This window comes from Leopardus geoffroyi, chromosome A3, assembly GCF_018350155.1.
Source record: "Leopardus geoffroyi isolate Oge1 chromosome A3, O.geoffroyi_Oge1_pat1.0, whole genome shotgun sequence".
In the NCBI taxonomy this organism is placed as follows: Eukaryota; Metazoa; Chordata; class Mammalia; order Carnivora; family Felidae; genus Leopardus; species Leopardus geoffroyi.
The window spans coordinates 121,681,186-121,705,478 of NC_059336.1; the positions used below are offsets into that span (position 1 = coordinate 121,681,186).

The 24,293-nt window shown below is 42.2% G+C and overlaps 1 protein-coding gene and 1 long non-coding RNA gene across 5 annotated transcripts in view; one reads left to right on the forward strand and one right to left on the reverse strand.

The window, feature by feature from the left end:
* Positions 1–294: 294 nt before the first annotated feature.
* On the forward strand, positions 295–19,444 carry LOC123581474. The gene is made up of 3 exons (XR_006703749.1): positions 295–2,871; positions 18,577–18,834; positions 19,173–19,444. It is a non-coding gene; the product is annotated as an uncharacterized LOC123581474 (long non-coding RNA).
* The window catches only part of KLHL29 (kelch like family member 29), a 312,316-nt gene continuing 307,091 nt past the window's right edge, over positions 19,069–24,293 (reverse strand). For 3 of the 4 annotated variants that reach the window (XM_045447598.1, XM_045447599.1, XM_045447600.1), the window contains 3 exons: positions 23,830–24,023; positions 23,326–23,470; positions 19,069–21,273 (listed from right to left, as the gene is read on the reverse strand). In XM_045447598.1, coding sequence (XP_045303554.1) covers positions 21,090–21,273; positions 23,326–23,470; positions 23,830–24,023 — 523 coding nt within the window. In that variant the 3' untranslated portion in view covers positions 19,069–21,089. The remainder of the gene's footprint in view (positions 21,274–23,325; positions 23,471–23,829; positions 24,024–24,293) is intronic. The other variant, XM_045447601.1, reaches the window with a different exon arrangement.

Genomic DNA, 24,293 nt, shown 5'->3' on the forward strand with positions numbered 1-24,293 from the left:
ATTTTTGGGACAGAGAGAGAGACAGAGCATGAACGGGGGAGGGGCAGAGAGAGAGGGAGACACAGAATCGGAAACAGGCTCCAGGCTCTGAGCCATCAGCCCAGAGCCCGACGCGGGGCTCGAACTCACGGACCGCGAGATCGTGACCTGGCTGAAGTCGGACGCTTAACCGACTGCGCCACCCAGGCGCCCCTATTATTTATTTTTGAGAGAGAGAGAGAGAGAGAGAGAGAGCACAAGCAGGGGAGGGGAAGACAGAACACACAGAATGTGAAGCAGGCTCCAGGCTCCAAGCCATCAGTGCATAGCCCAATGTGAGGCTAGAACCCACAAACATGAGATTGTGATGTGAGCCAAATTTGGACGCTTAACCAACTGAGCCACCCAGGAGTCTCAAGGCCAACACTTTAGTAAGTTATAATAGTTTTGGGAGGTAGAGGTCAAAAAGTTTGAAAGACTGAGTAGTTTAGAATTAAATATTATATATATATATATATATATATATATATATATATATATATATATTCCATATATAAATATATGGAAGTACGGTGGAAGATAAAGCAGTGTAAGTAGTTTGGGGTTTTGTTCTGGAGGACCAGCCTAAATACCATGTGACAATCCGTGAATGTTTTTGAACAGAACCATGACATGGTGAAAATCAAGTTTCAGAAATAATTATTTGATAAGAATGTGGAAAATAACTATTTTCTTTCAACAAGATATGTTGACTACCTACCGTTTGCTAAGTATGTGCCAGGCACTGAGGCTACAAAGCTAAGGAAAGCAGTTTCTTCCTTTGGAAGTAACTACTCTGTAGAAAAAGATATATTAAGAGAAAAAAAAATTTTTTTTAATTTAGGTAAGTGCAGTGATAATGATGTAGCTGAGATGCTATTAGATCATAGAGGAAGGGAACTTAACCTACATAGGAATTCTTGAGAAGGTTTTCTGGTGGATGTGATACCTTAATGGCATCTCAGAAAATGAAGGAATGTGGTAACAAATTTGGAACAGCATTCCAGGCAGAGGGAACAGTATAACAAAGACATAGAAACAGAAGCAAACATGTTAGGTTCATACCACTATGGGCACATCTAGTTTGCTGTGTTCTAAAGCAAAGAGTAGTGTTTGAAGTTAACAAGGACTTTGTATGCCTTTCTTGTGTTCAAGGTGAGAAATGCTGCAGGCCTGAACGAGGGAATTTGTGGTAAGGATGGTGAGAAAGGGGTAGTTTCTCTTAGAAAATGAAGGGGTAAAATCATTAGAACTAAGTGATTGGATTTGGGAGATGAGGATAAAAGAGGAGCCCCAAATTGCTCTTAGATTTCTGCCTGGTATTCAGGTAGATGAGTAGCACCATTAACTGAGAATGGACAGGAGAGAGTAGCAAATCGGGAGTGAATGCAGCGTTGGACATTTTGACATCCAGGTCCAGCAGACCTTTAGATATACATCTTAATATCTTAACATATAATATAATATCTATAATGTCTTAAATATATCTGAAGCATGGGAGAGTTCAGAATTAGAGACTTTTGGGGTCAGCTGCCCTGAGTGTCGTTTTAACCACAAGTGTGCATCAAGCCATGTCAGTGGTTCTTTGAAGCAGAATGAAAATGGTACATAGAAGAACAGTAGTGTTTAACCAGTAGTAGGGGAAGTCTTACAAAGCAGACTGATCATAACTTGTCAAAAGCAAGACAGCCACGAGTAGTATCACAGAACTCAAGAGAAGATCTTATGTTCAAAATGAATAATATCAAATGTTCTAGTGGAGGCTAATTAAATATGTACTGAAACCTTGACAGTAGATATGACAATTTGGTGATCTTTTTTGTTCTCAGGAAAAAGGGAAGGAGTCAGGGCATAGCTAGAGAGGTACACAGAATTGAAGAAAGGATTGTGATAAAAATGAAGACTGAGCATGTTTATATACTGAAGGTGACAGCAGCTAACGTTTATTGAAGATGTACTGGATTCCAGGCCGTCTTCTAAGGGTTTCATGTATTAACTCATTTATTCCTCACAGTAACCCTATAAAGTAGATACTCTTTTCCTCATTTTACTAAAAAGGAGAGTTAACCGCAGAGAGATTGTCACATGGCTGACAACTGGTAAAAGAGCAGAATCAGAATTTGAACCCTGGGGTTCTGACACAATAGGCCAGTTATTTACCAATATCCTATACTGCCTCCATAGAACTGTAGAGATTGTAGACATGGAGAAGAGTGGTAATTAATGGATTAAGATCAGAAAAGACTGGAGGGGATAAAGTCAGGAACATTGGTGAGAGTTTTGGTCTTGAACAGGAGTGAGGATATTTAATTCTTGAAGACCAGAAACCAGGCCTACAGGTGGAGGTGGTAAGTTTGGGGATGGGATGAGACACTTGTCAAGTTTAAGAATTTAATCACATCAAACTTTTCCCATCAAATACGTAGCTATTTACTAAATGTATACCTTGTTATTATAAAACATAAACAGATATGGAATACTGCTGAAAAACAAATGTATAGCTTATCATGAACTATTACAAGATATAACCATCACCCAGGTAAAAGAAATCATCAGCCAATCCAGAAACTCTCTTTGTGTTCCATTCCAGTTAAAACCCCCTTTATCTCTCGCAGTGTTACCAATATCTTAACATTTATGGCAATGAGGTTTTTGTTTTTCTTACAGTTTTATCAGATGTGGGCATTTCTAAACTCCACATTTAAGTTTTTCCTTTTTTACTCTTTTGTCCTTTGAATCTCAACCTACAGATTCCTCCTCAGTCTTTTTTCCTTGTCACGAATTTGATGAAGAAACCAGGTTTCCACCTGTTGAATTTCCCAGAGTCTGGATTTTGCTGATTGAATATCTATGGTGAGGCTAATGTAATTTGTTCTTTGTGTTTCCCATGAACTGGTACTTGGATCTTCAGTTGTGCTGCCCAATATGGTAGCCACTATCCACAAGTGTCTATTGAGCACTTGAAATGTGGCTAGTCCAAATTGAGAAGTGCTGTAAGTGTAAAATGCACACTTCCTTTAAAGATTTATTATAAAAATAATATAAAATATCATTAGTTATTTTATATTGACTGTATACTGAAATGGTATTTTGGATATTTGGGTTCAATTTATTAAAACATAATTTCCATCTAGTTCATTTTACTCTGTGTAATGTGTTTACTATAAAACTTAAATATGTATATGGCTTATGTTATGTTTCTATTGGGCAGCACTGATCTAGAGGCTTAATCATTAATCAGACTCTGGTTCTACTACTTTTTGCAAGCCTACTTCGTAAGTAAGAGTGTGTGCTTTTGTTAGGCACATAGTGTCTGGTAATTTATTTATTTTTGTGATGTTAGCAGTGATTGATACTAAATGCTTAGATATCTTAATTCATTAAAGTTTGCAAAATGGTGAGTTCCAATGAAATCGCTCCTTACTCATTTGTGATTGTGTTGTCTGTTCTGTAGGTATGATTAATACTTGATTCTTTATCTTTAATAGTTTTAGTTACTTATTTAAAATTTTTTTTTAAGTTTATTTATTTTGAGAGAGAGCATGGAGGGGCAGAGAGAGAGAGAGAGAGAGAGAGAGAGAGAGGGAGAGAGAGAATATGAATCCCAAGCAGTCTCTACACTGTCATAGTGCGGAGCCTGATGCAAGGCTCGAACCCAAACCTTGAGATCATGACCTGAGCCGAAATCAAGAGTCAGTCTCCCAACCAACTGAGCCACCCAGGTGCCCCTATTAACTAGTTTTAAAAATGAATGATCTTCCTATTCAAAACTGATGAAATAGTTTTCTTTGCATCATTATGAATTCATAGCTTTAAACATATTTGATATAATTTAGTGCATTGCCATTAGTATGCATATTGCTGCTAAAATGTTCCCATCTATGGCCTGTGGGGAGCCTTTTCAAGTTGGTTCCGGAGTCCTTTTGACACAACTCTACTAGTCTTTATTAGCTTTTATGATGTTTTTTTTTTTTTTTCTAAAGAAAAAGTGTGCCAGTGTGAGCAGGGGAGGGGGCAGAGGGAGAGAGAGAGAGAGAGAGAGAGAGAGAGAAAGAGAGAATCTGAAGCAGCCTCGATGCTCAGTGTGGAGCCTGCCATGAGGCTCAATCCCATGACGCTGGGATCATGATATGAGCCAAAATTAAGAGTTGGATGATTAATTGACTGAGCCTCCCAGGTGCCCCAGTCTTTGTTCACTTTTAAACTCTGCTGTGTCTGTAGTGATATCCCTTTTTTTGTATCTGAAATTAACAATTTGTGGCTTCCTTTTTTTTCTTGGTTAGTCTACTTTTATTCATCTTTTAAAAAACTAATGTTTGGTTTCATGGACTTTTTCCTACTTTTTTCATTTTCATTTTTCTGATTTACATTCCTAAGTTAATTCCTTCCTTCTGTTTGGTTTATGCTTAGTTTCTTAAACAGGAAGTTTAGATTATTGGTTTGAGACATTTTTCTTTTTTAATATGAAGATTTACTGTTAAAAACTTACAAGCAATGTTTTAGCTGCATCCCAAACATTTTGATATGTTGTATTTTTCCTTTTCATTCATTTAAAAATATGTTCTACTTTATCTTAAAACTTCCTCTTTGACTCCTAGATTATTTAAATTTGTATTATTTTATTTTCAAGTATTTGGGGTTTCCTAGATTTTGTGTTGATTTCTCATTTAATTCTGTTGTCAAAAAACATACGTGTATGATTTTAATTCTTTTAAGTCTATTTTGATTTGTTTTGTTACCTTGAGTATGATCTATCTTGATTAAGTTAAAAATTTTAGCTGTTCATTTAGTTAGTAAACTCTGCACCCAACGTGGAGCTTGAACTCACAACCCTTGAGATCAAGGGTCACATGCTTTACCTACCGAGCCAGGTGGGTGCTCGGTTAATATTTCGTATCAACCTTAAACGAGGTGTGTATTGTGTTGTTGGGTGGAGGGTTCTATAATGTTAGGTCACATTGGTTGCTTGTGTTGTTAAGTCTTCCGTATTCTTGCTGGTGTTCTGTCTACTTCTATCAATTACTAAGGAGTATTGAACTCTCCAACAATAACTGTGGATTTGTCTGTTTCTCCTTTCATTTGTGTCAGTTTTTGCTTCCTATATTGATGCTCTTTTGTTAGTTGCATACACATTTGGGATTGTTATGTCTTCCTGGTGAATTGAACGTTTTATCATTATGTAATATTCTTTTTGTCCCTAGTAATTGTCCTTGTTCATAGTCTTCTTTGTTATTAATAGAACTACCTTAGTTGTTTTTTTAATTAGTGTTTGTGTGGTCTGTCCTTTCCCATAACTTTACTTTCTTATGTCCTAGCTTTTCATCTTTCCATACATAAAACCTCCTTGTTCAGCAAGAAATATGGCTCCCTTTATTCTGAATATGTTTATTTTCTAAATCCTTAATTACATAAAAAGTAGTTAAACCAGAGTTAACCCATACCACTGGGGAAAAAACCCTGCTAAATATTATGTTTATAGTGCTTTTGTCTTTAGTATGAGGGCATATAGTCTAAATACTATGTTCAGAAGTTACTTGGGTTAATCTCTACCTCTACCCCCATTTACCCTGCTTATATTATTTTTTGAAATAAAATATAAATTAGATTCTGGGGCACCTGGGTGGCTCGGTTGGTTAAGCATCTGACTTGATTTCAGCTCAGGTCATGATCTCATGGTCGTGATTCGTGAGATCAAGCCCTGCGTTGGGATCCCCACTGGGCGTGGATCCTACTTAAGATTCTTATTCTCACTTCCCAACCTCCACTCGTGAGCGCTCTCTCTCCCTCTCAAAAAAAAAAGGGTTAGATCCTTTTGTTTTCTTGTTTGCATTCAGTTTTAAGTTCCCTTCCATCCTTATTTGTTAGAGTGTGTAAGACATTAACATACTTATAAAAGTCATAACTATTCAAAACAGTTAGATCCAGAAAAGTGTCATTGCCCCCATCCCTTCCGCCATAATCTCATTAGTTTCTTTTTTATCTGTCTGGTGTTTCTTTTGCTAAAATAAAGTTACACATTCTCTTATCCTCTGCCCCCCCTTATTCTTACACAAAAGGGAAGTTATTATAGATACTCCTTTGCACATTGCTTTTTAAAAAAAAATTGACGTTTTGTTTTGTTGCAGTTTTAGGTTTGTAGAAAAGCAGCATAAAGGACAGAGTTCCCTTATATCTCTTTACCTGCCCCCTCTTCACCAGTTTCCCCAATTATTACCATCTTCTACATCACTATGGTATATTTATTATAATTTATGAGCAAATATTGATACATTATTATTAACTAAAATCCATAGTTTACAGTAGGGCTGATTCTTTCTATTGTACATTCTCTGGGTTCTGACAAATGTATGACATATATCCATCATGCAGCATCATTAGGAATCATTTCACTGAGCCCTGCAAGCCTCCTGTCTCCCCCTGATCATCCCTTGCTCCCTTCCCTGGCAACCACTGATCTTTTTTTTTAAACATTGTTTTTTAAGTTTTTATTTAGTTTGAGAGTGAGAGGGAGAGCATGCACATGAGCAGAGAAGGGGCAGAGAGAGAGGGAGAGACCGAATCCCAAGCAGGCTCTGTGTTGTCAGCGCAGTTTGACACAGGGTTCACTCCCACAAACTGTGAGATCATGACCTGAGCTGAAATCAAGAGACCCTTAAACTGACTTGAGGCACTCAGGCACCCCCCCCCCCCCCCCACCGTCACTGATCATTTTACTGTCTCCATAGTTTTGCCTTTTCCAGAATGTCATGGAGTGAGAATCATGTAGGATGTAGCCTTTCCAGTTTGGCGCTTTTCACTCAGCAACATGCATTTAAAGTTCCCTGGTGTCTTTTTATGGTTTGATAGCTCATTTCTTTTTAACACAATAACATTCCATTGTATGGATGTACTACAGTCTGTTACCCATTTGTCTATTGAAGGACATCTTGGTTGCTTCCAACTTTTGGCAATTTTGAATAAGGCTGCTATAAATATTCATGTGCAGGTTTTTGTGTGTACATAAGTTGGCAACTCATTGGGTAAATACCAAATATCATAATTGCTGGACTATATGGAAAGAGTATGTTTAGTTTTGTAAAAAACAGCCCAACTGTCTTCCTAAACGGCTGTACTATTTTACATTCACACCAGCAACAAATGAGAGTGAGTGCCTGATGTTCCATCTTCTCACCAGAACTTGATATCGTCAGTGTTTTGGATTTTGGCCTAATAGGTGTGTGTTAGTATCTCATTGTTCTAATTTGCAATTCTCTAATGATGTGGTGTTGAGCATCTTTTCGCATGCTTATTTGCTGTCTTTATATGGAAGATGTTGGTTTAAATCTTGTGTGTGTAATATATATTTTTTAATGTTTATTTTTGAGAGGAGAGAGAGAGAGACAGACGGCCTGAGTGGGGGAGGGGCAGAGAGAGAGAGAGACACAGAATCTGAAGCAGGCTTGGGACTCTGAGCTGTCAGCACAGAGCTCAGTGCCAGGTTTGAACTCATGAACCGTGAGATCATGACCTGAGCTGAGGTTGGATGCTTAACCAACTGCCACCCAGCTGCACCTTAAGATTTTATTTTATTTATTTATTTTTAAGTTTTTTAAATGTTTTATTTATTTTTGGGAGAGACAGAGACAGAGTGAGAGCAGGAGAGGGGCAGAGAGAAACAAAGGAGGCTCCAGGCTCTGAAATGTCAGCCCAGAGCCTGGTGTGGGGCTTGAACCCACGAACCGTGAGATTATGGCCTGAGCCAAAGTCACACCCTTCATCAACTGAACCACCCAGGCATCCCTAAGTTTTATTTTTAAGTAGTCTCTGTACCGAACATGGAGCTTGAACTCACAACCCTGAGATTGAGAGTTGCATGTTCTACTGACTGAGCCAGCCAGGCGCCCCTGTATTGTTGAGTTTTAAGAGTTCTTTGTATAATTTGAATCATAGTGCTTTTTTTTTTTTTTAATTTTTTTTTTTTCAATGTTTATTTATTTTGGGGACAGAGAGAGACAGAGCATGAACGGGGTAGGGGCAGAGAGAGAGGGAGACACAGAATCGGAAACAGGCTCCAGGTTCCGAGCCATCAGCCCAGAGCCTGACGCGGGGCTCGAACTCCCGGACCACGAGATCGTGACCTGGCTGAAGTCGGACGCTTAACCGACTGCGCCACCCAGGCGCCCCTCATAGTGCTTTATCAGAGGTGTATTTTGCATATATTTCCTCCCAGTCTGTGGCTTATCTTTTCCATTCTCTTAACTGTGTCTCTATCACTTTTTTTTTTCATTTTTTTTTTTGAGAGAGTGCAAGAACAAGTGGGGGAAGAGCAGAGAGAGAGAGAGAGAGAGAGAGAGAGAGAGAGAGAGAGACCGAGGATCCGAAGCAGGCACTGTGCTGACAGCAGAGAGCCCCATGTGGGGTTCGAACTCATGAACCCCGAGATCATGACTTGAACTGGTCAGACACTTAACTGACTGACTCACCCAGGGGTGCCCCAGCTATCATTTTACTTTTAAATTTCTGTACGTTATTATGTATACTTTTAATGTCTGTATACTTTTATATTTCAAGTAGGTTTCTTTTAGAAACCTGGGTCTTTCTAGTTTTTTTTTTCCATCTCCTAATCTCTGTTTTTAAATTGGGGTATTTAGATTATTTACATTTAACGTAATTTTTTAAAGTTTATTTTTAAATGTTTTTTTAAAGTTTATTTATTTTTTGAGAGACAGAGACAGAACATGAGCTGGGGAGGGGTCAGAGAGAGGGGGAGTCACAGATTCCGAAGCAGGCTCCAGGCTCTGAGCTGTCAGCACAGAGCCCGACGCGGGGCTTGAGCTCATAAACCATGAGATCGTGACCTGAGCTGAAGTCGGCCGCCCAACCGACTGAGCCACCCAGGCACCCCATTAAGTTTATTTTTGAGACAGAGTGTGTGTGAGCAGGGGAGGAGCAGAGAGAAAGGGAGAGAGAGAATCCTAAGCAGGCTCTGTGCTATTAGCACAGAGCCTGACTTGGGGCTCAAACTCATGCACTATGAGATCATGACCTAAGCCAAAATCTAGAGTCAGATGTTTGACCAACTGAGCCATCCAGGCACCCCCATTTAATGTAATTTTTAAAAATTGTGGTAAAATATACATAATTTACCATCTTAACCATTTTTAGGTATACAACTAGTGGTATTCAGTACATTCACATTATTGTGCAACCATCAATCACCGCTATTCATCTCCAGAACCTTTTTTATCTTGGAAAACCTATACTTCATATAAGTAGAATCAGATGGGGCGCCTGGGTGGCTCAGTAGGTTAAATGTCGGACTTCGATCAGGTCATGATCTTGCAGTTCATGGGTTTGAGCCCCGCACTGGGCTTGGTGCTGACAGCTCAGAGCCTGTAGCCTCCTTCAGATTCTGTATCTCCCTCTCTCTCTGCTCCTCCCCCCACCCCTCAAAAAAAAAATTAACATTAAAAAATTAAAAATAAAAAGTAGAATCAGACTGTATTTGTCCTTTGTGACTGGTTTATTTCACTCAGCCAGAATTTCCTTTATTTCTGAGGTTGAATACTATTCCATTGTATGTGTATATTGTGTCTTAAAAATACATTAATCGATTGGTGGGCACTTGGGTTGCTTCCACCTTCTGGTTATTGTGAATAATGCGTTGAATGTGGGTATACAAATATCTCTTTGAGTCCCTGCTTTCAGTTCTTTTGGGTATATGCCCAGAAGTGGAATTGCTGGGTCATATAGTAATTCTATTTTTAATTTTTTAAAGAACTGCCATACTGTATTCTGTCATGTTTGCACCATGTGCAACCGTGATGCGCCATGTAAAAGCATTCCCACCAACAATTCAGAGTGGTTCTGATTCCTCCCTATCCTCATCAACGCTTGGTATTTTCTGCATTGTTGATAGCAGCCATCCTAATGAGTGTGAGGTGGTTTGGATTTAACTTTTTATCTTTTCTGTTTGTCCCTCTTTTTTACTCTTCTTTTTCTCCTTTTTTGGAGTCTTTTGGATTATTTAAATATGGTTTGGTATACCATTTTAATATATCTGTTGGTAAGAGGGATTTTGCAGATATGATTAAGGATTATCAGATGGGGCGATTATTCTGGATTATATGAGTGGGCCCAGTGTCATCACAAGGGTACTTATAAGAGGGAGGCAGGACAATCAGAGTCAGGAAAAGGAGATGTGATGACCAAGCAGAGGTTGGAGTGACATTCTCTGAAGATGGAGGAAAGGGCCACAAACCATGGCATACAGGAAGCCTCTAGAAGCTGGAAGAATCGAGGAAAAAAGATTCTTCCCTAGAGCTCCAGGAAGGAACACAGGTCTCTTGACACCTTGATTTTAGCACATTAAGACCCATTTTTTTACTTCTGGCCTCCAGAACCATAAGATAGTACATTTGTGTTGTCCTAATTCACTAAGTTTACGGTAGTTTTTTACAGCAGCAGTGGGAAAATGATACAGCTCCACATGTGCACCACCCAGGGGCCAGTCTAGGGGGCTCTGGGGGTGGTCCCCATCATGGTTTGGATGTGGCCTTTGCTCTGTTGATCTGGGTCATTTCTACGCATGTGCAACTCAGGATTTCACACAGGAATTTAAAGGGTCTCATTCTCCTGCTCCCTCCTCTTTGACATCTTCTCCCACACTCTTGGGTTCCCAAGAGTCCCCTTTCCTGGTGGTCTAGATGGAAAGAGAGAAAAGAAGCTTTAGGGATTTGCCTGTTATCATCGTCATTGGTGCCATGAGGACAATTTATCACTGAGGCTCAGCTGGGTTTAGGTCTGGAGGGTCTAGAGAGAGCATGTTCCTTCTGAGATCCTGGCTGCCCTAGAGTGTAAGCTGAGAAATACAGAAGATAAAAAGGAAACCTGGAAATTCACCACTGTGCGGGTCATTGTGTGAGTGTTGTGTTTCCTACCCAGTTCACCTGCTTTATGTGGTTTTCAGAATCCTTAGGTAATTGCTTATGTCTTTTGTCCAGGACTTGTGGTTGTCATCAGTCGGGGAGAGAGTGGGGTGTGCTCACTGAATCTTAACCAGAACCATAAATTCTTTCGTTTCTTTGTTAACTTAAAAAAATTTCCTGCCTTTTTTCCCCCCTTCTGTTTGTCTTAAGGCAGTACCTACTGGGTTTGTTGTTGTGTTGTTGTTGTTGTTAACTTTTATGTTCTTTCTACTTTAGTATACATTTCTAACGTGATCTTTTTTTCTAATTCTGATCTTTGTATTGTTCCAGTTTTAGTGTGTGTGCTGTTGAAGCAAGCATTCTCATTCTTCCTGAGTTATTTCATATCCTTTGTGAGTTTTTCTAATTCAGGTTTATATATATTTTTTTCATTTTTCTGTTATTGTTTTGTGTCCTTTTGCTTGTTTTGAAATAGTAGGTCATAGTTTTCATGTATTTTTTAGGCATGTCTTTCTGGAGGGCTCTTATTGCCTTTAGGGGGTAGCCTTCTCCTTTTAAAGTTTCTTTTCTTGTAATATATTTATATGAGATTTCCCCTCAATCTGTTTGTTGCTCACTTTTATATGAGATTTCCTTGAACTTTTAAAAGGAAGCCTGAATTTCACAGCGCTAGAGCTCTCTCTTCTGTTATTTTTGTGAAGTGTTTAAAAAAAAATTTTTTTAATCTTTATTTCTGAGAAAGAGAGACAGAGTGTGAGCGGGGGAAGAACAGAGAGAGGGAGACACAGAATCAAGAGCAGGGTCCAGTCTCCAAGCTGTCAGCACGGAGCCCACTGCGGGGCTCGAACTCATGAACTATGAGATCATGACCTGAGCCAAAGTCAGACTCTTAATTGACTGAGCCACTCAGGTGCCCCGGTGAAATGTTAAATATAGGGCTGCTTACTCTCTGAAATCTCTTGACTTGGTTCTGTCTCCTACTTTTATCTGGGTCTCTCTTTCTTTGGTCCCTGTGTTGTTCAGTTTAGACTCTGTCCCTAGTAGCTTTGTCTCTATGGGGTGTGGTCCTGAAAGGGGGCTTTGGCATATTGTTTTTGAGGATTCACAAGGCTCACGTGTGCACAGAACCTTGCCCTCACCTGAGGACTGCAAGGCTTCTAGGCTCAGGTGCCCTTAGTTCTGCCCCCAGCTCTCCAGTGAACGCCTGTGGGGGTTCTTAATTCCATTAGATGCCCATGGTTCTCCTCTTCACATATGGACCACCGTCTCACAGATGTTAGTGATTTGATCCTACCCACTTGGGATTGGGGGTTCCAGAGATTCCTTGTTACTTAGTTTTATTTTAGATGTTATTCATGAGTCTGTGAGTTTTTCTTTGTGGTTTCTCTGTTGTCAATGGGCTATTCAGGAAGGTTTAAAAAAAACTGTACTGCCTTTGTTACCATCCTCCACCTCAGTTGTTTTTTTGCAAAGGGATGCTCTTCTGCCAAGAGAGAGGGATTCTTTTTTTTTTTTTTTTTTTTTACTGTTTATTTTTGAGAGAGACAAAGTGTGAGCAGGGCAGATAGAGAGAGAGGGAGACACAGAATCTGAAGCAGGCTCCAGGCTCTGAGCCGTCAGCACAGAGACTGATGCAGGGCTCGAACTCACAGACCACGAGATCATGACCTAAGCTGAAGTTGGACGTTCAACCTACTGAGCCACCCTGTGCCCCAAGAGTGAGGGGTTCTAATTAGGAAACAAGGGGGAAAGTGAAAGTCTGTAGTAGTCTCTGGTGGAAATAGGAAGGAGCCTCAGGAACAATGAGAAAAAGGTGTGGGCACCATGTATGAGTCATGGCACCAGCCTATGTAAATGTGGGTTTTTATCTCCTTGTAGTATTACCCCAAATAAAGCCTCAGAGGAGGCTGATAGTTAGATTGGGGTTACAGTTAGGATTGTAGTTTTGCCTTGTTGGTCTGATTGAAGGACCAGAATGTTAGGTCCTTGAGATAACTTTTGGAAGAGGCATTCCATTCCTGGGTATGGATGGACATGAAACCAGGGTAACCAGAGTAGGACTGCTAACTTGGAAGACAATGGAAAGAATCTAGGAACTGAACATCTGTAATGAAACTAAAGACCAAATATAGAAGGGGAACCATGTGAATGTGCTAGACGGAGAATTTTGTCAGAGCTAGAGTTTAAAATGTCTTAGGTAGAACAGATACAGGTTTAAAAAAAGGGTCCAGTGTCAGGTAAAGCTTCAAAAATTTCATCCTTGTAGGTTATCAAACGCTCTGGAATTTCCAGTTTCTCAACAAATGGTAAATCAGTAGGCATTACTCTTTGAGAGCCACATGTAAAACCACAGGCTTAAAAAACTTGTGGAACTATTAATAAAAAACACATGAATAATCTGAATCATGTGTCTGTGGCTATCTACACAGAGCTTAGAGCTTTCCTAACGTTCTCATTATGGCAACAAAGCAAAGTTAATTTTGATGTGAGATAGCATTATTTCTAAACAGTGCATATAGTTACTTTGCTTATAGCATAAAGTTCCTTGGGAAAGTGTTGGAAATTAATTACAAATTTCTATTTTAGCATTTTCATGAGTGCAAAGTAGTTTAACAAGACTTCACAACAGAATATCCCTTTAAAAAGAAATGTGACAATCCACAAGTAACATTGTACTTATTATATTACTGAAATGTATTTGTGGTGGGAAGTCTCAAATTACTTCACATATTTAAAGGAAACCTCAGTAAGCTGTCAGTTCTGTAGTTTACCACGGTTTAATAAGGAAATTTCTTTAATAAGATTATGTTTAAAATGGAGTTGGTAGCAAAGAAAGGAGTAATTGCCTATCACACTATAAAAAATCAGTTTCACATCTTTGGAATATTTCTTTACACTAATTTCCACATTGTTTGAACTTAAATGTATATACACAGAATCAAAAAAGCAAAAGATCATCAAAAGCACTTTTTTTCTCCCAGATGCTGAAGTTTTATACTGGAATTAGATGAAAATTTATCTCACTGTTACCACAAATGTTAATCTAAACACAAATATTAAATCATATTTTTGTTTTATTAGTTTTAATGAGAATAGTGGAATTAGAAAATTTCAGTGTTGTTTGAACAAGTGATTTCTCTGTTCCCTGATCTCTGATAGATACAGTCCTCTTGTTGAGAGGATTGTCATGTTGTTCAAAATAAATAAATTAATAAAGTACAAAATGCCTGAGAATCTTTTCCCGGAATTGTCAGGTCATGCATTTGCAACTATCACTGAATATAGTGGGTTGGGTATTTTAGTTGTGTAGAGTGGTTATAGTGTAACTGTTTATTTTGGTCTTTAAAAAAAAGTTTTTTTAATTATTTTTGAGAGAGAGCACGAGTTGGGGAGGGGCAGAGAGAGAGGGAGACACAGAATCTGAAGCAGGTCCCAGGCTCTGAGCTGTCGGCACAGAGCCGGATGCAGGGCTTGAACTCACGGACCATGAGATCATGACTTGGGCTGAAGTTGTCTGCTTAACTAACTGATCCACCCAGGCACCCCTATTTCAGTCTTTTTATATTACAGTATAAGAGATGCTGAAATCTTTTTGGCACTTAGGAAATTGTAGTGAAACGTATTTTGCTGTATTCAGAAAAAGGATTTGTTGACTTCAAGGAATACTGATCTGCTAACATACAAAAATGTATCAATATAAGAAACATTTTGAGAATTCTAAATCAGAATTTGCTTCTGAATCTTTCACAATATTACCTTTACTTGCTCTTGTGCTTCTCTCAAAGATGAGGGTCAGATGTATTGACTCCAGAATCCCATGTGACTATTTGAGCTTATATCATAATTTTCGAAGAGAAGTTTTCTAGGGCATGGGGGGCAATTTGTTGCCACATAAGTTTGGAAAACATTGCCTGTGTATCCATTGTAGTAAAATTGGAATGAGTGTTAGTCTGTTTTTGACCCTGAGAAGTACTATAGTAGAAGCCTGTTTAACCTTGTTTTACCTAGCATTTCCCAAATTTATTTAATCTCAAAATCTTGAACAGTATACAAAAGTTTATAGCAGCATAATTCTTAATGGTTAAAATGTAGAAGCAACTCAAACATCTATCAACTAATGAATGGATAAACATTAAAAACAATTTTTTTTAAAAGTAACCTCTCTGCCCAATGTAGGACTTGAACTCATGACCCTGAGATCAAGAGTCACATGCTCTACCAACTGAGCTGGCCAGGTGCCCCCAGATGTATCTGTTTTTATGTATATCCACTTAATATACCTGTTCAGTGGAGTATTAGCCATAAAAAGGAATGATCTACACTACAACATACGTGAATCTTGAGAACAGTATGCTGAGTGAAAGAAGCCAGAGACAAGAGACCACGTATTGTATGATTCCATCTATATGACGTGTCCATAATAGGCAAATTCCTAAGAACAGAAAGTAGATTAGTGGTAACCATGCACTGGCAGTGGGGAAAGTGGAGAGTGACTACTAGTGGATTCAGGTTTCTTTTTGCGATGATGAAAATGTTCTCCAGTTGAGTAGGGGTGATGGTAGCTCAACTCTGCATATACTAAAAGCCACTGGATTGTATACTTTAAAAGGATGAGTTTTACCATTTGTGAATTATATGTCAATAAAGTTGTTATTTAAAAAATAACCGGAAGAAAGAGGCTATAGCAATGACTAAGGCAAGAAGTCATGAGGGCTTAAAAATAAGGCAGTGGCAATGGAGAGGTACTGGAGAGTGGAGGGGTGAAATGTAGAGTCTCAAAGACTGACTTTTACCAGCAGGGATGCAAAGTCCCCAGGCTGAAGCCCTAAGCAGAAAGGCTGATGGATCCCATGGTGCACAGGTTTGCACTAGCAGTGGCTAGTTTCAACAAGAATGAAGGAGTTCTATACACATGGTAAATAAAAATGCTTTAACAAAAGCTGTTGCTTCTTTAGTCATCTATAGACACAGGGATGGCCAAAACATTGCGCAGAATCATAGCCTTGCCTTTATAGTTTTCATAACTCAAAACATTTTTCTTGCTGCCAGTAGAGTTTTGAGTAATCTGTCACTACTCATCAGGGTGAAGTGCCCTGTGGGGGAAGGTAAGAGGGTATGGCCCTTGCCTGCTGAGAACATAGTCTTATCGACCTAGTATGATCTACTCAAAGGCTGTCCTCATCGTTCATGAGGAAAGACACTCAAGTGATCTGCCAAATGTTAGAGGATAGCAGAGCATGTGGATTATAAATTTGGGAAGGTAAACACAGGTTCTTGGATGGTCTCATTTTTGCCATCACGCGATAAAGGCAGACTCTTAGAGTCGGCTCCACATTTCAGACCCTTGACCCAGGTGGGAGAACAGTTGAACCTACTTCTTTGATGCCAAGGTCATGATATGCCCTTTGTAGCTGAGGGTGGTGCAGCCTAGGTACGAATGCTGTTCCTCCCTTTCCTTTCCTCTCTCAGGCCCTGGGTTGTGGTCAGCAAGAACATTAGGAACCCCTTGAGAGTTTATTGCAGAGTGAAGGCTCACAGGAGTTTCAAATGAGGGAGCAGTGGATGGCCTGATACCTGCTTTCAGTGGGCTCTTTCCTTCCCCCAGAACCATTTCCTGTGCGGACATTCTCGCAAGGCGTAGGGAAATTTGCTTCTCAAGAGGGCCATGTCTAACACAGAGCAGCATGTCTATCATATTAACAGAATTCCTTTTCTTAGTACAGATTTCAGAGATGGCTTGGGGAAAAGGAAGGAACCTTAGTCTTAGAGTCATAGGAGCTATGTAAGTCCAGGCAGCCTTGACGAGGCCATGTGATGTAGCACAGGCTCTCTGGAGTTTCACCGAGTGGGGTTTGAATGCCAATGTGCCTTAGACCGGACTCTGTTTCACGTCTGGAGCCTGTGGAGCAGGGATAGCCACCTGCAGGATTGTTAGGAGGAATAGATATGATAATGTATGGAGAGTACTTGGGGTGTGGCAGGACTGTTAGTGCATTCAGGTCGCTTTTCTAAGATTATTTCCTCTTGAAGAGTGAAGATGATGCCCTATGATGTTTAGGGTAGTTGAGAGAATAAAATAATGTATGCAGTTATGCTACACAAATATAGTATTGAGATTAGAGAAGCCCTTCACAAGGATCTTGGTAACCCATTCCAGATTTTTAGCACTCATCCATTCATCCTTATGTCGAACTAGAATGTTTCCTTCTTTATTACTGTCCTTTTTTTTTCTTGACCTTCCAAGAATGTGAAGTTCATTTGCTTCATGAAAATCTTCATGCCCTGAAAGATATAATCCCTTCACTCCTAACCTTTAGGTTTGAAAAAACCAATCTTGATTATTACTGGCAATTTTCTTATCTGTAATTATTTGTTTCTTTATTCTAAACTCTAACTTTTCCATTGCTTATGGTGGCCAAAACAGGAAATAATCGAGAATTTCTCAGACTAAAACATGGGGGAAAGATTACTTTCTGTCCCCGGTTCCCCATTAAAATATCTATATCTGTATCTTTATTATAAAAGTAGCATCTCTTTATATACATTTTGGAAAAGAGAGAAGGAAAACAGCCCATAATTGCATCAGTACAACTAATAGTTTCATGACTGCACATCTGGCCATTTTTATATACATATTTTATGTATCTTTATAGCTTATATATCTTTGTACATATCTTACATAATCACAGTCATATACAAATATGAATCTTACAGTGTGGTTTATAATGCTGCTTGTCTTTGGTGGCTATCTTGTAGAATTGTAAGGATTCAATGCGCTAAGTGCTTAGCACAGTGTCTGGCATAAAGTTAGTGTCAGTAGGTGGGAGGTAGTTATTGTAGGACATTTCCTGACGGATGCACAGAAGTGGATTTACTGGGTCAGATACTTTTTAGGCTCTTGATACATGCCACCTGCCACATTGCTTTCTAGAAGCCATTTCAGTTCATAGAACCCTTGGCACTAGTGAGTTTCACTGCTCCTTATCAGCATTTAGAGCTCTCCCAGCACCTCTCCCCCTTTTATTTTTAGATTAGGGAAGCTAATTTAGTAGGTGAAAATGGTACCTCTTTGTCTAAGTTTCATTCTTTGATAACTACCAACCTGTCTTATATTTACTAGCAATGTTTCCTCTTGTAAGGTCGATGATCTGTTAAACAATTGGAATCACTTAATGTTTTCTTATTGAATTATGTAGTCTCGTCAGTAAAGATATTAATCCCTTGTCATATGGATTGCAAATATTTTTCCTGACTGTTTCCTTATTTTGGCTATGATTTTTTTTAAATTTGCGTGCGCGCGCGCGCACACACACACACACACACACACACACACACACAATGCGGTCCATCTCTTCTGTGCCTGAGTCTTGCCAGGTCTGATGGTAGTACCTTGAGTTCAACAGGGGAGACTCCTCCCATAGTTACATGGGCTTCTAATAACATGTGTCTTTTTTTTTTTCTTTTACACATATCTTTTATGGTAAGAGTAAACAGACTCTTCATAGGCCCAGAGAACATGTTTTCCTTGATATAGGGAAATTAAGTAGAGAAGGAAGGAGCTCACTAGACTATTGCTTGGTTTTTATAACAGGTTATAATTTCAGTTCTTCGTGACTGGAATCTTCTACACATTTTCCGTCTTTTCCTCTAGGACTTGTGTTTCTGAAGATACCATTGCAGATACCTATTTGGCAAGTGTGTGTTCTACCAATATAGGCCCTACCCGAGTTCCCTGAAGAACTCCCACTACCACCTACCCTCATCCACCTTCTTCACATGTTTTCTCGCAAGAAGATGCCAGGTCTTTGTGAGATCTGGGGGTTAAGGGCATGGGGCTCTTTGCCTGGATGAAATGCTGGTGAATCTACCTTCTCCTACTACTCTGTTCAACTTCTTTCCCTGCAAGAGAGTGAGCAGTCATCCCTTGCCCCGGGGGAAGCCTCGTGTGGATATCCTTAGTAGAGCAGAGTCGGTCTGCGGGTTCCCTTGCCAAGGAGTCCTGTCCTTTCTAATCATCAAGACCTGTACTAAAGGCTCCGAGAGAGCCCAGACAGCTGATGTGTGAGAGCAGGAGCAGGCCTGCATGGACTTCCTCATCACTGTGGCCATCAATGCACACAAAGGCATTCCACTGGCTTCTGAGTCTAGATCTATAAATATATTTATTATAATATAACAAGAACTTAACAATAAACATATACTATGTACAATACCATTACAGAGAACCCTGTTTTGTATCATTCACAGAAATAGCCAGTGTTGCTCCAGTGTGATAGATGAGGAGAGAAGCGGAATTTCAATGTCGTCTGTGTTGAGTCTCGCTGACCACTAACGCCTCCTTTGGAGGCAGACGCACGCCAACGCTAACATCGGCCCTGCCCCAGGCAGTTAGAGATTTGTGCTCCGGTCCTTGGGTTCACACTTGCACCCTGTTTGACATAAATACTTTAAATGACATACAACGTATGTAGTTTTGTGCTTATTACTTTTTAAAAGAATAAATAATAGTAAAAACTGCATAAACGAAGCTCGGTATCTTGTCCAAGTGGGAGCCACACTTGTAGTGCTAGAAGTTGATGCCCGACATTAGAACTGGAATTTTGTGTCATCAAATACCGAAAGATGGAAAGCACGTCCTGTCCTGTCCTTTTCTCCTTAGAAATGGTTTTTATTATGAAATGACGGCAAGTTGACTTCCCAGATATAAAAATGGCGAATGCGTATTTGGTACCAACTTCAACTAAACAAGCGCAGTGGTGGCGGCTTTCTTCTTGCCCTGGAATGGAAACTGGTCACCGCGTGAGGTTTGAGGGTCTGAGGACTGGCAGGAAGGCCTTTCTCTCATGAGCCACGGTGTGACCTCCCTCCTGGCTCCCCTTTCTCTGGTTAAAATGCTACAGGAGGAGTGATTCTGCTCATGCCCCTCAGGCCGTGGCTGTCATGGCTCGTCTACGAAGGCTGTCCCTATCCTGAGAGCTCTTGTGGCAGGTGCCTTAATATATAGCTATAAATATCAAAAATAGTCTCCTGTGCTTTGTAGACATTTATTCTCCCTCCCTCCCTTCCTCCCTTCCTACCCGGCCTGGGTCCTCAGCTTGACCTCATGGAGGGAGCTGGACTGGTGTCATGAGCCAGAACTGGTTTCCTTCTAGAACAGAATCTTCTTTGACAATGCCTCCATGAGGCACAGCTCTTAATGGGGCTGTCTGGGAGTTACATTTTTTAAAAAATAAAACGGGGGTATTCACCCCCACCCAGGAGAGATCCTCTATTCTGCACGTAGAAAAAATTAGAGCAAATGCCCCACTCTGGCACTACCTGCGAAGAGCTTTGGGAATTCCTGCATTATCCCTCTCATGGCCTCCTCCTTCTCTCAGTACTTAAAAATAGCCTTTTTGTTTATCAAGAAAATGCCTTGGAAATCTAAATAATTCATATCGGACAAGAGAAAGCTAGCGCGGTCACCTGTCCTCCAGCAAAAATAAGGTAGAGAAACCCGTGAAGGACAAAGGTTCTCCCAGCTGTCCCTAGGCTGCTCCCTGCGCTGTGGCTCCAGCCACATCTGGCTCTGCACAGGTGGCTGGACTCGTCCTCATCCCAGCAGGGACCAGCAGGGACCTCCCAGGCCTTGTGCAGCACAGTATTGTCCCTTCTCTTCTCTCGGCCACTGAAAAGTGTAGATTGGTTAAAAACAAAAGTAGGAATCAAAGTGATAAGGACACTTTGATCTTATTCCAAGAGAGCCTGACACCTAATATTGTCATAGGTTAACTGATCTATGGTTGTGTAGGGATCAAACTTGCTCTGCAGGAAGGAAAAATCAGCTTCTCTCTCCCAGTTGAAAAAATATGTGAAACTCTATTGCACCGGGCAGAGTGAGCGCCTCCGTTCAGAGCAAGTGCCTTTGCAGGAGCCCCCCCCCAGCCCTCGGCCCAGCTCCTCGGATGGTTGTGGTTCCTGCTGCTCGGAGCGCTATGCCCCCGTTTCCCCCAAAGGCGAGGATGATTTTCTACATTCAATGTAGAGAGTATTCAAAATGTTTAGCGCAGTGATTTCTTCGATTGTGTCTATCGGCCTCTTATTGGTGTTGCTGAACATTGATCACCGTGAGTAGCATCTGCCTCACCCGACTTGTCCAGACTCCACGTGGGCTTTCTGCCGATGTCAGCCGCTTTGAATATATTTCTTTATCACAACGCAGCCATGTCTGAACACAGGGCAGGGCATGTGGGGGAGTAGGGTCCACGTGTTGGTCGCGGGCTCATAGGCTTCCATGTTGCCCAGGGCAGGCCCCTCACTGCTAACAATGCCGCCAGTTGCATAAATCTTGCCATCAAGCACCACGGCGCTGTTGGGGAAAGTTGGGGGGGGGGGGCGGAGAATTAGCCATTTAGCTTCCACCTTGGACCTGGAGATGGATTCTTAATACCCTGTCCTGGTGCAAGCTGCCTCTCCCACCTTGTGCAAGACTCTCTGCCCTGTGACCCAAGCTGGTATAAGAAAAACACCTTTCCTGTAGGGCCCGTCTACAGGATGGGTAGCGTGCTCACACGACCCTCTGTGTTGTGGGTGACACGTATGCTGGGCATCCCAGGACCTGCCAGATGGCCTAAAGACAGCTAGGAGAACAGCCATGATTGTGTACGGCCCTCGAATCAGTTCTCCGAGTGTCTGCTGAGCAGCTTGTCTTGTCCACACAGAGACTTCATACTGCTCAAATTGGGACAAGAACATGCGTCTGCATGATAGCAGACAGGATAATTAGGAGCTAAGCCATAGCTGAACATTGACTACTTGACTGAGAAATCCACCCTTGCCAAGGCGCTTGTAGCCAGAGCTTCCTGCTATGATTGCCTAATGCGAGTGACCCGATGCTGCTGCCCACCCACGACCGAGAGGGCCGGTGCGCCCTCTGTAGGGTTGTTACCGCGGCAGCCTGGGCCGGTTTCCTGTAAGAGGCTATGCTGCTTTGGTGCTGTTGCCTCAGTCAGCTGTTCCCATTGTGAGAACACCGCATCCTGCTCCTGTCTGCACGTACTACTGTCTTACTGTGTGGTTCAGCCACCCTGTCACATGTACAGCTGTGTCCGCGTCCCCAGCCCTGCTTTCTCCCTCCTTTCAGCTGCTGGCCATGTGTTCTTGACTGTTCCCTGAAGCTGAACAGATACCCTTTCAAAGTCTCCACCTCTTTCTGAAGTTCTGAGCCTGGGACAGAACATGTCAGTCCAGACATCTTACCTGAAGTTTCCAGCCTTACCCTCTGTGGTTCCTTGCCACCTGGGCCCCTCACATTTCTCCCCTTTGTGGCCCATCTTTACCCTGCTTCTCTTGCAAGACCCAGGTTATAGCTCCTCACAGGCATTAAGTCTTTCTGTGCCCACTTTTGGTCTCAGATGAGGCACAGGCATCCTCCCCATAAGCCGTGCTCAAACTCCAGTTGTCTTTATTTCCGACAGTGTGGTCAGAGTGGCCTTGTGCACTGCCACCATTTGGAGAAAGGCTCGAGAACTGTCGAATCTCCAAGCTAATAGGAACTTAGCAGTTCTCTCGTCCAACCTCCTGTTTCATAAATAGGAGAACTTCCCTAGAGAGTGGAAGTCACTTGTCCAAGGTCATCTGACACATTAGTTGTCGGTTACAACTTTTCTAGCTTTGCTACACCAGCACTGAGGATTTGGTGATTACCTCTGCATGGGCACAAGATATCTTCGGGAAAGATCTGCTATGGAAATGTTGAAAATGGGGTTTCTGGGACCCCTTTTCATACCTTGTTCCTCTTAGCCCAGGAAAGGATGGGGCTATAAGATTAGGCTCTGCTGTCTCACTGCCCAAGTTAATTAATTTTTCTGGGCCATGGGGCCAGGCAGATTGGGAACCAAGCACACTCTGACGGTGACCCCTCTCTTCCTGTAGGGGCTGGGCCGTGTGGGTTTCTGCCCAGTCAGCTGTGCCTTGTACAGCTCCCTGGTTCAGAGCATTCCTTGAAAAGCCCCTTGTCCCATGTAGGGAATCGCACGGCTCCAGCCTGGCACCGTCTCCTGTCTGTGATGGATGTGCCAGGTGGTCCTGGGGGAGAGCTGTCTTCATAGCACCCAGGAGGTGTGGCCTCGAGGGACATGGGGCTGGTGCCTGTAGGAAGCCCTCCATTTCTGGCTTTGAGATGGGTCAGCTGGAGCCACAGGGTTGGGCCTGTGGGCCATGGGCTGCCCTTGGGTGCTTCCCACTCTGCCCTGGCACTAACATCCATACCTGTGGTTGGAGGGGGCTGCCTCTCTGGGCCTGGGAATTGCTTTGGTCATCGAATGGCGGGCAATCGCTGTTGTGCTCAAACCTCTCCCGTCGTCTCTCCCTCCCTGCCCTCCGCCTCCCCAACCCTAGCCGAGTTACTGCCGCCCCTCACCTGCAGAACTGGCGAGAGTGATTCATGTTTGGGCCTGCCTTAATGTTCCCTTTCTCAGGGTCGTAGATGGTGGTGGCTCTGGCATAAGCCCCGCCCAGGATGAAAACGAAGCCATTGAGGGTGACGGCGGGAGCGTACTTGTTGTCTGTGAGAAGAGCAGGGCTGGCAGGTCAGGGCATCTCTTCTTGGCCTCTCCCTCCCCACCCTTTCCTTTGCCAGCAGGCCCTCCAGAGGAAGGGCTCTGGAAGGACTTCCAGTGTCGCTGGTTAACCCCAGGACGAGGCCCGGGGCCAGCAGGCATCTGGCACACGGACTAGCTCACCCTCTCTCCAGGTAGTGGGATCAGCAGCTACACCTGGGCTGGGGGTTTGCCTCCCCCTCCCAGCCCCCAGCCATGGGTCTGCAGCCTTAGCTCGACCTCTGGGCTTAAGATATTGAGACAAATAAAACAGTGAGGTGGGGATGCTGCACTGGCCCCAGACTGAGGAGAAAGCTGGTTCTTACCAATCATTGGGGACTCGATAAAGCTCCATGTGTTGGTCTGTGGAACGTAAGACTGTAGGACGCCTGCGGCTCTGCCTGCCTCGTTCACACCACCAAACACGTAGATCTTGCCGCCACACACTGTGGCTGCTGCGGAGTGCACGGCTTTGGGCAGAGGGGCCACAGCCTCCCATTGATTGGTAATGGTATCGTACCTGTCGAGAGAGGAGAAAAAGAGCCCCGTGTCAAAGATGGGCCTTGCTCAGAGCAGGGGCGACAACCAAGGCAGTGGACATTGCCGGGGAGGGGCACCAGCATTTGCTTCCTGCCCTTGGCATCACTGGCAGAGCCTGAGATCACCTAGGTGCTGGCCCAAACTAGCCCTCTCAGCCTTCCTCCTGAACCCCAGTGGGCTCTTTCTTGCCTCTGTGCAGATTCTGGTCTCCATTCTTCTGCTCACACGGAGCTCCCCAGCTTCTAGGCCC